This window comes from Mycteria americana, chromosome 9 (genome assembly GCF_035582795.1).
Source record: "Mycteria americana isolate JAX WOST 10 ecotype Jacksonville Zoo and Gardens chromosome 9, USCA_MyAme_1.0, whole genome shotgun sequence".
Classification (NCBI taxonomy): domain Eukaryota; kingdom Metazoa; phylum Chordata; class Aves; order Ciconiiformes; family Ciconiidae; genus Mycteria; species Mycteria americana.
The window spans coordinates 13215925-13230834 of NC_134373.1; the positions used below are offsets into that span (position 1 = coordinate 13215925).

Below are 14910 nucleotides of genomic sequence, written 5' to 3' on the forward strand. Positions count from 1 at the left end.
ATGGCTTTTTTCTTGTAATGAAAGTAAATGCAGTATTGTCTGCCATTTTTATCCTCCACCTTATTCACCTTGCATAATATTATTTGTAAAATAAGGCATTTTATTATTCCTCACAAGAAATTTGGAGATATTTCTAAAAATTAGGGATTCTTTGTGTATATTTGTAGGAGGAGGCGATGATGTGGCAGATAGTTGGTATAAGGTAGTTTGAATCTCCAGAGCTGAGATTTGAGCAGTTCTCCAAGTTCAGGAATATTCATAGTCTCAGCTCTACTCATACAGTGATCATCAAAGTGTGCAAGAAATCAGGGCATATGTGGAACTGTCTTAAATCAATGATCAGTGCTGATCTGAATGTAACCACCAATCTCTTAGGAATCTAACTGCTGGCTTGAGTCTGAGACTGATACACTCTTAAAAATCAGAGTTATGATTGTAATTTTATATGAAACCTCTTATCCATATGAATATTTGACTTTGTTCTCAATTTTCTTCCAATAATATCTGATCTACTTCTTTGCTTTTTGAGTACTGTAGGTTGGCATGGAACCAGCTACTTTCTTATAGTGGGACTACAGGAAGCCTGTAGTTAGTCTTTCAGTTGCTTGCCTCTACGCTGTCATTTGTGTTAGCAGTGAACTTTGAGAAAGTTCACTGCTATGAACACTTTCTTCACCTCAGCAGCTCCAAATGATGCATGGTAACTTAGCACCAAATCGAATGCTAATGGAATTACTAATTTTCTACTGACTTCAGTGGGACCCTCATGGTTTGTTTTTGGTTTTGCCTTTTTTTTTGGATGCAATTAATGAGAAAAAATTCTTGGTCTCTGCTTGTTTTCTTTCTTTTTAAGGTTTCCACCAGACTATTTTCAACAGATGAATTCCAGCCCTTAGATCCCACCCAGGAGCTTATATTTCCTCCAGAACTAATGGTAATTTTTGCTGCTTATAGACTATTCTTTAGCTCTGTCTTTTCCTTAGTAGTCTGTAGTTCATAACTCATTCTGAAGTCCTGCTTAGCAGTAATTCATCAGAAGAAATGTCATAACATTTTAGTATAAATCCAAAATTATATTCCTTTTTTTTTTGAGTGAGCTTATTGAATATTCACATACAAAAACCAATCATATTGGGAAAATGAAGTTGCAGAGTTAGGTATTAGGTGAGAAGAAAAAGAAGTAACCTCAAGTGAGTTTTCAGTGCAGCACCTGAAAATACAAATGCTTCTCAGGAAACAGAATGGCAAACACTTTTTAACATTGGCAAAACAACGCATTTTCCCCATTTTGTGGCTTAATAGTTTTGTTGATCTTTTCTGTCAAAATGTCAGCCTCAGATAGCCACCCAGACTGGGGAGTATTTAGCCCCAGTGATTAAAGTATGACAAAGATATAAGCAGCTGAAATAAGGGCACTGGAATGGAAAGTGTCAGGCATGCTTAATTATTGACAGCAGTATTTGCCCTAGAAAAACTGGAAGCTGTTTGCTTTACATTATTGTCAATCTATAGATTCAAAGCCAAATTCTCTGTAACTAGCTGGCTGCTTACGGAGAAATGTTGGTAACTGTGGGGCAGGGGTTCCTGACCGTGTATTTGTACCACCGCTAGTTCACAAGCTATTTCTGAGTGATCAGTGAACAGTGCTAGAACAGCGAGAGACATCCACATGCATGCTTAATCTAGAAAGGGATGCTGCTGCCAGTATCATTGGTGAACTCCAAGAAAGCTAAGTGTGCAAACACCTCCCTAAGTATTTTTAATCACTTTTCTAATAATTTCAGCAATTGCAGGATCTATTCCTACATTTTTTGCTTGGGGGCTATTTATTATCAATCTTGTTTATTAGCCCATTGGAATTAATTGAAGACGTTTCACCCATGCAGTCTAGAAATTCACCACTGTGCAAAGAGTATCTGTGCGTAACAGTCCCATTTCTGTCCAATTTTGAAGGATTAAGTAGAACTGCCATTCTTTAAGAACGTCTTTTGACTTCCAGTCTAGTGTCTATTAGACCTTGCACCTGTCTATATGTCTAAATATTTAAATCTGCCATATTTCACCATCAGAGAATGGCTGAAAATCAACCAAAAAGAACCCTGGTTTTTCATGGGGAGCGAATGACATGGATTTCTCCTGTAAGCTTAGATGAATTACTGGATCTGAAAGCTGCCCACCCCAAAGCACCTCTTGTGGTTGGGAACACCAGTGTGGGTATGTATACAATCAGAATAGCTCCTGTTGCCATAGTTCCAGTGTGCATGGGAGGAGTGGGGCTATGTTTATCATTCTTTTTGCATTTTCATCCTTAAGCTTACTCTCCACTATGTTGGAGTTGTCATTTGGAAAATGTCTTTGTCTAAGTCTATTCCTATCTGATAGGACCTGAGATGAAATTTAGAGGTGTGTTCCATCCAATTGTTATTGCTCCTGCAAGGATCCCGGATCTGAATGTGGTGAAATGCACGGATGATGGTCAGTAGACTTTACTTTGTTCAGACATGGGAGATTCCTCTGCAGTAAGGGATACTGCTCCATTACATAATGCTGGAGGTGTGAAGTGTTGTGCAACTCATTCCTAAGCATGCTTGGTTCTTTCCCAGGTCAAGGTGGCTGTGGCCACCATCCCAGTGCATGATACAGTTTTTTCTTCATGACACAGTGCAGTACTGACCAGCAATATTATCTTGGGCCCCATTAGTCATAATAGTGCAAGGGTAATTATGCTGGTAATACTGGTTCTGGCGTTAAGTCATGCAATGTTTGCTTTGTGATCTCTGTACCATGCTATGCTGTATAGCAGAGAGAGGCCCATACAGAACCACAGAGAGAGTTAGCAACATTGCGTGCTTGTCTACATTAGAAAAAAGGCTGTGATTAAACTGGCATAGCTAATATGCATTAACTAGTCTTGTTCTCAATCATAACAGCATTAATTGTTGTAGATTAAAAATTTTGTACCTCAATTTATGTATTTAAGATAAGCATGGATATTTTTTTAGTTAAAGTTAGACTAGGTTTTAGTTATTAAATAAATTCTATTGAAATTAGAAATAACAACTAGAAATAGATTTAAACTTACTATAACAGCCTAAATTAATTAAATATAAATTACGTTGTGCAAGTTTACTGCCAACGTTTTAAGGAAAATCAAACCCTGTGTCTGATGAAAGTAACTTGCTATATGCCTGAAGGCACTTTTTTGAAGTGGTAAACTGTATTTGACAGTTCTGTCATTGCATTTAGAATACCTTTTTCATTTCAGATCAGTCATCCAGTTCTAGTCAATGATTAGTTTGTTCTTAGCTGAAAAGTGGTTGGGAACTGAAAGGAAGCAGGGATAATGTTTACTGCTTCTTCTAATCTAGAAATAAAATCTAGTTATGAGAAGGTGAGACTTACTAGTTCTAAAACAAGAGATACACAGTTTAGTTTGCCAGCCAGAAATAGTATTTCCTCTCTTTAATCAGATTTAAATGCAAAACATGTTTTGATTAAATTTTGGTTTTAAATAAACAAAATTTAATGTTGCTGTACTTGATTAATAAAAAGCCATTTAAAAATTATATATATTTTCATTTATATTTTTGATTGAATTCCAGTGTTCATTCAAAACATTAATACATTACATAAATAAAGTCTATTAATAATTTTGAATAGAAAGGCACTCTTTACCATTTTATACTATTGAAATTTTTATAAAGTATAATCTCAAAAAAATGTATAACTACTCAAGTAAATCCATATAGTTATAGGTTGTCTTTCTAGTGGGAAAAAGAATACCATATTCAGTGTTAGGACTGTTTGGGCTTTTTTGCAAATAGTGCCTACCCATATGTTAGGAGAATAACTAGAATGTACATATGCAAAGCAAGATCAAATTATGATGAAAATCATGTTTAAACATAGGAAGACCCTGTTGAAAGCATTTTGAAGCTGACTCACCTTTGGGTGAAACATCACCTAAACCTTTACTCAATCAAAGTTGGTGCAAGGGAAGCAGTTGGAATGGACAGCTGGAAGCAGAGAAGGGATTTCCCTTTTAGTAGAAGTGGTGAGCTATTAGCTCAATTTCATAATTTCATTAAGTATTACCCTCAGTCTCCTGAAACGGAAGGTCACAGTACCTTTAATATGCAAAGGCCTCTCTCCTTGTATCTGCCTGTATTCCACATAAGCAGTCCTAGCTCTACAGTCTGAACACGGTTTAAAACCCAGGCAATAAAGCAATGTGCACATGACACTTCCATAATCTTTTGATTACAGGATTAACTCTGGGAGCTGCCTGCAGCCTGTCTCTAGTGAAAGACATCTTGACAAATGCAATCTCAGAGTTTCCTGAAGAGAAGACAAAGGTTTTCTGTGCTGTCTTGCAGCAATTACGAACTCTGGGTGGAGAACAGATAAGAAACGTTGCTGTATGTTGTGTGTTACTTGCAATAACAATTGTAACAAATTGTAAGAAATGTGAAATTGCTCCTGACCACATGTAAAACTTGCATTTTTAATTCTGTTTTTAGCAGTGAATTTTCTATCAATACATCTTTTTTGAGCTTTTGATATGTATAAATTTATGTATAGTCTGCATGTTATATTGTCACTTAACATAAAAATGTGAAGGTAATGGAGAAAGGTGACATAAATTTCTTTTTTTCAAGTCATTAGGTGGAAACATCATAAGCAGAAAATCAACCTCAGACTTGAATCCTATTCTGGCAGCCAGCAACTGTATGCTCAATCTGGCTTCAAGAGGTAAGCAGAGATAGTCTGTCTCTGTAGTAGTGCCAGAGGTACAGGATCCTATTGTGTGGGGAGAGGGGAAATAACAACAGGTGAGCATTTCTTAAGGAACCCTTTTCCCACTCTCATACAAGATCACATCTGCAAGAGAAGCAATTTGCAAATGAAGAACATGTCAAAGATTCTCATGTCAAGGGTAAGCATTCAGACCAACCAGATCACATGTACTTCTGTGGGCAGTGAATTACTATAAGCACTCATAAAACCTCACAATTTGAGTAGCTGCATACTACCTCCTCACCTCTCTGGTAGTTTTTTTCTGTAATGCATGTTTTACCCTGGTTTTAAAATCACCCTCTGGCCCTGAGAACCTGGCTTCTCTTTCCTCACAGATACTTACTTCTGATACAGGAGCCACTAGTCCATCATCTTTTTCCATGCCCATTTCCTCAGTTTCCTTCCATCACTGTATATATACTCCGTTCTACCTGCTTCTTTTCTTGTGCACTACCTTAAGGTTGATGAAGTTACTGGTAAACATGAGCTATCTGGTGGCCTGGAATTGCATGCTCTCCCTTCTAGATGGCTTATGTCCTTTTTGCCCTTGATCCAGGCAGGGTGCGTGTTGCCATTTCAGACCATGTAATACTCCACTCAACACCCTGAAATACATGTTCTTTAAGGGTTTTTTTCTGAGCCAGGATTTCTTGGAACAGATACACAAAAACTTGTGCTGTGTGATTTCCATGACTTCTTCCTGCATAGTTTGGCATTGAGAGGAAAAATATCTGTCAGAATGTTGTTCTGACAAGTGGAAGTACAAACATTTGCATCTTCTTAACAATTCTAATGATGTGCCTACTTATTTGAGTGATGAATAGGATCACTGATTGATATCTCTTTCTGTTAACCTGGCAGAACTTTACAGCTGGGAGAGGGCTTTAGGTGTTTTCACAGGTTTTTAACATATTTCTTTACCAAACGGTAGTCAGTGAAACATAGGAAAAGTGGATTCTTCAAGAAAAGGAGGTTGCAGAAACACTATTAGTTCTTAGTATTTATCTTAGATCACAATGTAAGAGAAAATGCACCTTCCTAGATCCTGGCAGGCTCACAGGTGGGATTGGACAATGATCTTTATGTATGTAAACGAAGTGTATTCTGGATTGAATTGCAAAGGCAAATATCCAGAAATGCCAGCGCTGCTATTCTTAACAGTGTTATTTTTCAGATTCACACTTATCCTGGTTTCAGCTGGGATAGAGTTAATTTTCTTCCTAGTAGCTAATATAGTGCTATGTTTTGGATTTACTATGAGAATAACGTTGATAGCACACTGATGTTTTAGTTGTTGCTAAGTAGTGCTTCCACTAGTCAAGGACTTTTCAGCTTCCCATGCTCTGCCAGGTGCACAAGAACCTGGGAGGGGCACAACCAAGTTCGTTGATCCAAACTTGCCAAAGGGCTATTCCATACCATATGATGTCATGTTCAGTATAGAAAGTGGGGGCAGTTGGCAGGGGGGGCAGTGATCGCTGCTCGGGGACTGGCTGGGCATTGGTTGGCGGGTGGGGAGCGGTTGCATCACTTGGTTTTTTTGTTTTTTTTCCCCTGGGTTTTGTTCCCCTCTCTCTCTCATTATTTTCCTTTTCATTACAATTTGTTATTGTTGTTGTTGTTATTATTATTATTAGTAGTAGTATTAGTATAATATTTCAATTATTAAACTGTTCTTATCTCAGCCCATGAGTTTTCTTACTTGTGCTTTTCCAGTTCCCTCCCCCATCCCACCGGGAGGGCGGAGGGTGAGCGAGTGGCTGTGTGGTACTTAGTTGCCAACTGGGGTTAAACCACCACAACACTTCAGCAAAATAAAATTCCTTTACTAAAGTTTTGCTGTCACACTAGTTATATTTAAGGAATGCAATTTTAATGCTAAATGATATTCTAGGATGAACAGGTTACAGTGTCATCATCACACATAACATGGCAAACACGAAGAAAATAATCTTGCTGTAAAGCAGCCAGTCTTGAAATATCATGTTCATTGAATGTGAGGGGAGTATTTTAATATATGAACCTTTTAAAAATGGCACAGAAGATTATCTGGCTATGGAAAGTCTTGGGATAGGTCAGGGCTACTGCAGGATAAATATTGTCTATTAATAAGAAATAATTTATTTAAAAATGCATTGGGCCCCTTAGGTAGCATGTGAAAAGTACAAAGGACACAGAAGACTAGTAAAAAATATACTTTGATTTCATCTGTCAAACACATGTGGTTAAATTCCACACCGGTGAATCAGTGTGGATTTCCATCTGTACAATGTTTATGCCTCTATGTTCTTGCAGAACGACAGTGCTACTTGACAGTTGTGTTACTGGTACAGTTGCAGTCCTACCAACAAAACTGCTTGAGCCAATGGAGCTTGTTTAATTAATAGAATCAATTACATATGTTAAAACGTTGCATTTCCAGAAGGCTTGCTAACTTAACTGTGTAGTGATGTTGGCAAACCCGATATAGCATAGATGAAGTTTAAGTGTTCAAAGGGCTCTTACAGATTTAGGTTCCTTGCAGAATTTTGTGCTCTTCCCTTTTCAAAATCCCATCTTCAAACTTTTAGAATAATCTACCAAAAAGAGAAAAGAAAAGGCAATAGCATTGATTCCCTTCTGGACTCCTAGAAGTGTTCAAAATCTCAGAACAACAAAAAAAAGAACAAACAATTTTTTTTTTTTCCTTTTGCAGCAGTTCTCTGCCATTCAGTTTTCTTCCTCATTCTTTACATTTTAGAAGGAAAGGTGTGATGACAGCAGCTGCAGAGGTTTGGAACTGATTGACAGGAGTGGGGATGGGATCATTGTGGCAGTATCAGAAGGGAGGATTACAGGATGGGGATTGATCTCTGGGCACTTTCTTAGGACTGTGGTGTTTTGATACCATGCAAGATGGAGCAGTCATTTGTATTTATAGAGCATACCACTGATAATTTGTTATGTAAATTCTGCAGTTATTACTTACTCAGGAAGGCTGCAGGTATTTCTTGCCAATTAAAATATGATTGATGTATGTTGATTGCACAATAGTACAGAAGTTTCTGGATTTGACTTTTTTTTTTAGGAAGAAAGCGACAGATTCCTTTGAGTGATATTTTTGCAGATGGAGTTGGTAACAATACCATTACGCCAGAAGAGATCTTAGTCTCTGTCCATATTCCCCATTCTAGGAAGGTAAGTTGCTAGTTTGTTTAGATTTGCTTTATGCGGAGTTAAAGACTATTAAATAAAGAGCAGGAGGGGGCATAATCCCTATGTTTAAGGTAACGCTATTACTGCTCACTTTCTGAATTCCTTACATTTGACCCTGTCAGTGCCATACTATCTAGCAGTTTCAGCTAAAAAACACAACTCGGCAGGTAGTTGGTGATATATAAAGAGTGATATTCAGAGAAAAGTTTACCCTAAAATGATGAGGGCAATGGCAATTGTCTAGACCCCCTACAGAAAGGGGTCTTGGACAAGTTGCCATAGTCCTGACCAAAGCAGGCTGCTCACTTGTGTTATGGTTGGCATCAAGCATTGTCATCTCTTGAGGATTTTTCTTAAAATGAGATAAGATTGGACATGTGTGTGGTGCTTCCATAAATGTTACTGAACTGAATAATAGTCTTTAACTGGTATTGTGTTTGCAAGAGTGAGTATGGGGTCTTGTAAGAGAATTATGGGTCATGTTATCTGAGTAACTCGATAAACTTCTGAGTAACTAACTAAACTTCAGTAAGTTTCGCAATACTTTGAAGGCTCTAAGCTTTTGGTCTTGTTATAAATGCAACTCCACTCCACAAGATCCCTGTCTTCCAGCTATCTACCATGAAAAAATGTAGGTCATCTTAGCTGTGTAGATGATGGAGGATTGGGTATGAGCTGCTAGAAAATCAAAGATGGTAAAGCTACTGAAGGTCAAGAGAAGGAAGTGTATGCTCTTGAATGCTCTGGAAGTTGAATTTGTGCTCTTCATTTTTTATTCTCTTGTTTCACGTAGTGCAATAACAAGTTCTGCTTTCAGATACTTACATGTCTGCAGGTTACCCACTTCTGTCTGATCTTGCCCAGGGGGAGTATGTCTCTGCATTTCGACAAGCACCAAGACGGGAAAATGCTCTCCCAATAACCAATGCTGGAATGAGAGTCCTTTTTGAAGAAGGTACCGACATAATAAAGGATTTAAGCATTTTCTATGGAGGTGCTGTCTCGACCACAATCTGTGCAAAACAAACATGTTGGACACTTATCGGAAGGTACAATTTCTCTGCCTTCTCTATATCTCTGCATAAAGGGACTTTGAGAGCTTGGGTGTACTTCCTTGGAGCATGAAAGTACAGAAAGATTTCACTTTCCTGACTGATGCCACGTATGTTCAAGTGAATGATCTGGTCATACCTTAATGATGACTTTTCAGGATTGTTACATTTTGGAGTCTGCGCATGGGTGCAACTCCGGTGTGAAATATGCAGAGAGATATGAGATATCAGCTTGCGAGATAGGTGGATGAGGTATACATAGTTGTGCACCTGAACCCAAGTGTTGGTAAATGATGGTGTATCCTGTAGGTTTTCATAATCCCCCAGTGTTCTTGAGTCCTTCAGTTTGGCCCTAATAGCTACAAAGTTTGAGAACTTCAGATGTGCCCAATACACTTAGGAGCACAAGTCAAGCCTTAACCTTTTCAATATCTCTTCATCTACAAGATCCTAATAATCTCTAAAGTTAATCCCTGACATTCCCTTCCACTTTGCAGCATCCAAGGTTTGGAGGAAAAAAATTAGAAATAATTCAAGCGGTATAAAACCATTTATCTAAATGGAGTACCACTGGACTGTTTTACCATTTAATATGCAACTGTTTCACTAGTTTCTTTTTTTTTTTTTCTGCTTTACATGATTAAATTTATTCTAACAGATTTATATTTTGATATCGAGGATTGTGTAACTATGGAGAATTAACTGTGTTGAGATACTTCAAGGAGACAGCCTTTTCAGAAAATGTAACAACTATCCAGCACTAATCAGATCCCTTGAAAGCATTTACAGTTTACACCAATATTGTTATCCACTTTTCTTTAAATATAGGACAGTATCTGCAGAATAGTGATAATCTGTAAGACTGTTAAATCAGCTTTAAAGCTGTAATAAGTTTTATTTATTTATTTAATTATTTTAAAAAGTCTGGCATAGCACTCAATACCATTGACTTAAGGGACCTCACTTCTGTGAGCAACAGTGACCTCCCCTGTTTTCAAAGTTGCAGGCCATTATTAGAATTGGTATTTTGGCTTCATTGTGAGCAGGATTATGCCTGTGGTCCATGGTACAAATGTATTACTGCAATTTGTATTTATTTTTTTGAGTCCTGGTCTGATTGTATCTATTATTCTTCCTGACAGACACTGGAATGAACAAATGTTGGACGAAGCTTGCAGACTAGTTCTTAAAGAAATTGCTCTTCCAGGCTCAGCCAGTGGTGAAAAAGTAGACTATAAGAAAACTTTGATAGTCAGTTTTTTCTACAGATTTTTCCTGGAAGTATTGCAGTCATTAAAGACAATGGTAAGTTAGTTCTCCATGTCTGCTTTGTGCAAGCAAATGAAAGGTTTTTTTCTATCTGTTGATGCTTGCAATTTGTACAATGTGCTAAATACTGTCTTAGGAGTTCAGATCTACAGAAGAACGTAAGCGCTTAACTTCCAAAGAGATTGATGGAGAGATGCCCATTTAACTTTTAGGTGCTCTTTACCTTGGACATTAGGCTTTAAAAAAATTGAGCAATGTTTAATGCAACAATATATCAGTATTGAGCTCCCAGGCTCAAAGAAAACATACATGAGGTCTTACTCCATCTGTAGTTCAAAACATAAAAAGACAGAATAGAAATAAAGGCTTTGGAAAGCAACTGTAGGTGTTAAACCAACCCTCCTTCTTGTATGAGTTGTTGACTGGGAGAGGAAGATTCTAAAATGTGACTTCCCAATACATTCTAGGTGTAATTTACTTATTTTTGTCTTAAAACCATTCTTATGAGGAAAAATATCCCTTTTGCCTTTTTCTTCTGTGTTACCTTGAGCTCTTTCCTCTGAATTACCATTACTAGGTACTTTACTATTACCAGGAGTGATTCTGTGCCAGTTTTGATCAGACCCCAGAAAAAAGCTCTTCTTACTATCCCTGCTTTATGTTGCTTACTTTAAACAAACATATTTGTTGAATCTAATATATTTTAAATAATAGTGAAATCTCAAAACTCTATGTGGTTTTAAAATTGTTATTTTAGAGCCTTTCCAGATTGTGAGAGTCTTGAAGGAATTTCCTGTATAAAGAGTATGTATTTTGTGATTTTGGTTGTTAGCTTTTTTATTTGGAATGGTCAAAATGTGAGTTTTAGTAGTAATTCACTTCCTTTTCAGGATCCTTGCCACTATCCTGGCATACCTATGGAATATAGGAGTGTCCTACAAGATTTCAAAACCAAAATGCCTCGGAGTATCCAAATATACCAGGCAAGTGATTTTATTCTAAGATTGTTCTGTGCTTTCTAAGACTTGGTAAAAAGTCACAGTTCAAGCATGACCCTTGCTGTGAAGCTCAGGTACAAATTTTCCAAAGGATTGAAGGCAACAGGCTCTTAGTGGTTGCTTTTAACTGCATCTCAATTAGAAAAACCTTATCTGTAAAAACAGACTTATACGAGTATACTCACTTCTTCTAAACAGTTCTCAAAAGATAAATATGCTGAACAAACTCCATTGTCAGACTGCTTAAACTTGGTATATTGCAGTGTGCAACCCAACTGGAAAAAAATCAGAAGAAAATAAAAAAGATTGAAAAGCCCAAGTCTATAGCTATCACTGTAGTATTCTTGTCTCAAGATACACTTTTCTTAAGATCTCAGAGGGTTCTCAGGTCTTACTGTAGATTTAGGAATCAAGATGCAGTTTGCAATCTGATTAAATTAACAAGAGTATTCAAGGAGAGGTCAGCAGTAGAGGGCAGCAAAGAACACCTTTTGGATTTTCTGAGCTCACCCTTGTGACTAGATCATGGTGGGAACTCCTGCAAGGATTTTTGATATTTTAATACCCTCAATACACAAGTAAAAATCCCAAGTTTTTGTAAACCTAAAGAAAATTCAAATGAAAATTAGGTAAACATCTTTTTTTTTTCATTTTCAGATATTCTTTAGAATAACATTTTAGCTTTAAATACTTTAAATTTGTTGAAGTCGTTATCTTCAGCTTCCTTCAGAATTATCATCAAAAAAAAGACTCTACAGACTTATAAAAGGGGCCAGTATCAAAGGAACTAGTTCTTTATGACTTTCAGCAATTTATTCCCCAGCTTCAAGAAAGTGACTAAACAACAGAAATGGAAACAATTTGTTATTCAGATCAGTTGGCAGTGAGCAACAGAAATTATTTAGAAACCCAGAAAATCTGTTTTTTCACTTTAAATTTCTATCTAACTTTTGCAAGTCCCTATCTTTTGTCTGGAGTTCTTCATCTGAACATTATTAAGCTTTTAAAATTAAGGAGAAGAAAAGAATACATATCCTGAAAGATAATATCTGGTCATTCTGTTAGTGGAAAAGTTGAGATGGTTTGGCTGAGACAGCCATTTGAGGAACTTTAGGCAGTCAAGTGAAAAATATCTGTTCTTGGCCTTTGACTAATAGCAGACAATGTGCCAGAAAGTGCAGGAGGTAGAAATGTGTAGCCAGAACACTTGTGTGCTGGAAGCTATAGAAGAAAAAAGGTTTTGAGTTGTGAGCAATTAACTAGCTCTAAATGTAGAAAAGGAAAAAGTTAGTGTGAACACTGACCCAGAAATTGGAAAAGTGTTCTGGAAGTTGGCAACAGTTAGTTGGTGTGGCAGAATTAACTGGCAACACTGAATTAACTTTCAGGAAAGACTTAGCAAAATAAGGTTAATAAGGCACTAAATTCATACACAGGTGCAAGGAAATAAAGTTGGGAAGGAAATATTTAAACAACATTTTCTCACTGATTTGCATCAATCAGTTGCAATCTTTCAGCAAGGAAGACAAACCTAGGAACCAGTGCAAACAGCTCAAAATACAACACCAGACACTGGAAAATACAGAGCAGAATCTTGTGAGAATAATTCAGAAAATTACTCAAAGATTCATGACACCAATCAGTAAGGGAGGAAACTGTCCTTCCGAAAAAGAAGTGCTGTTTGTATCACTTTGATGTAAAAGATCAAGGAAAAAAAATCCAAGTAGACAAACCTGTGCAAGATTCTCAGAAGGCTCCTTAAGAGAAGAAATTGAAGAAATCCCCAGGAGCAGCAGTCAGGTCCTGCATCCACATCTGTTTTCAATATTGAACCAGAAGATGATAATATGAACAGTTGTTCCTTCATGTGATTTTCTGATTACTATAAGAATAACATGTCTATTCTTTTTTTAACTGTTTGGGGGTGGGGGTGTGTGTATTTTTGACTGTACAGGACATAGAGCCGAGTCAGTCTCCCCAGGATCCTGTAGGACGGCCCGTTATGCACCAGTCTGGAATTAAGCATGCCACTGGTGAAGCAGTTTACATTGATGACCTTCCTTCTGTGGATGGGGAGCTCTTCATGGCTGTCGTGACTAGTTCCAAAGCTCATGCTAAGATTGTGTAAGTGTTCAAAGGGTATGTGAGGAAAGTGTTATTATGAATTGCTCTCTGAGATTCTTAGAGCAGACTAATGAGTTATGTGTATACAGAACAGCATACCTGATACGCACACTGGCTCAGGTGCTAGAAGCAATATTGTCACTCTAGTAGAAGGCTCTGATTGGATTTAAGTGTCTCACTCCATATTGCTGTACTAATAAGGTTGAACTGTTTCTGGTCCATGAGCCAGCCTAGAGCTAGCCTAGGTACCTCCACAAAGTGCTGAGCTATGCAGTGCAAGCAGGCACTGAAACTCAGCTTTACCAACATAGCTTTGAAATCTCAACTCTATTATGAAAAAAGAAAATTGTTCAAAATATAGGAAACGGTGTTGCAGCATTGCAGCAACAGGGTAGCAAAGCTCATATGAGGCCTTACAGGAGAGGAAGTTGGGAAGATTTTATTTTGAAAGAAAATGGTTTTCACTTATGTTTTTATACTGCCAAGATACATCTATTCTAGCAGTTTGTTCAACATTTCAGGCACCAAAATGCACATATCCAAGGTGTCTGCCCAGCATTCAGGCACCAACACGTATATCCAGGTGGTCTGGTCAGGATTAATTGTGATGACAGAGAGGACTAGGGGTGCTAACTATAGAGTCCTTGTCGTATTTCCTGGCTTATTCTTAGGTTGGTGATAGTATGCTGGGTTTGGATGTGCTCTTTTTGGTACCATCAAGGAGCTGACGTCACCCCCATCTCTGTGAATCAGTAGGATATATTCACTCTCCTTTGTCTTCTGATCTAGGTGTCCAGAGGAGATGCCTGTAGATGTGCTGGGATCTTGATGACCAGCTAAACTAGGTGCTATCAAAACATGCCATTCTTATAGACCTTCTGCTGTTCTTTCTCATCCTTCTACACCCATACATTCCCATTCATTCTCCATTCATACTGGTCTTGCAATTTCTATTATAATTCTCTGCATGAACTTTCCATTTGTAGATGCTTATTTGTATCAGTTTGGTATCTGTGTAGGCTGTGAGGTCTTAGAAAGTTGCAATTGTAGCATCATAATTGTGCAATGATTTTCATTAAATCAATGCAGTTCAGGCAGTGTAGAGAGAAGGAAAAGGCATGTCTGAACCTATGAGCAGATCCTGGCAGTACAAGAAACATACCTCTGTATTGCATTCCCTTCCTCTGTGCAACACTTTGTAAAACTAATGAACTACACTTCTCTCTTCCCGTATCCCAATCAGATCTATAGATACCTCAGAGGCTCTAAAAGGACCAGGTGTGTTCGATGTCATAACAGCTCGTGATGTACCAGCTACAAATGAGTTCTACTACTCCAATGATCCGGAGATTGTATTTGCAAGAAACAAGGTATAACTACAATCTTTTTTAAACTGATTTTCTTCATTTTGCTGTTTTTCTTCAGATTTATATAATGAAATTTTACTTGCTGACTCTTGAATTTCTGTATTGAGT

At 37.5% G+C, this 14910-nt stretch overlaps 1 protein-coding gene across 2 annotated transcripts in view; it reads left to right on the plus strand.

The window, feature by feature from the left end:
- AOX1 (aldehyde oxidase 1) overlaps positions 1–14910 on the plus strand; it is a 44195-nt gene that overhangs the window by 6920 nt on the left and 22365 nt on the right. For both annotated transcript variants that reach the window (XM_075512011.1, XM_075512010.1), the window contains 11 exons: positions 854–934; positions 2070–2214; positions 2383–2475; positions 4267–4418; positions 4659–4752; positions 7865–7974; positions 8857–9041; positions 10187–10349; positions 11204–11296; positions 13266–13435; positions 14679–14805. In XM_075512011.1, the coding sequence (XP_075368126.1) occupies positions 854–934; positions 2070–2214; positions 2383–2475; positions 4267–4418; positions 4659–4752; positions 7865–7974; positions 8857–9041; positions 10187–10349; positions 11204–11296; positions 13266–13435; positions 14679–14805 (1413 nt within the window). The remainder of the gene's footprint in view (positions 1–853; positions 935–2069; positions 2215–2382; positions 2476–4266; positions 4419–4658; positions 4753–7864; positions 7975–8856; positions 9042–10186; positions 10350–11203; positions 11297–13265; positions 13436–14678; positions 14806–14910) is intronic.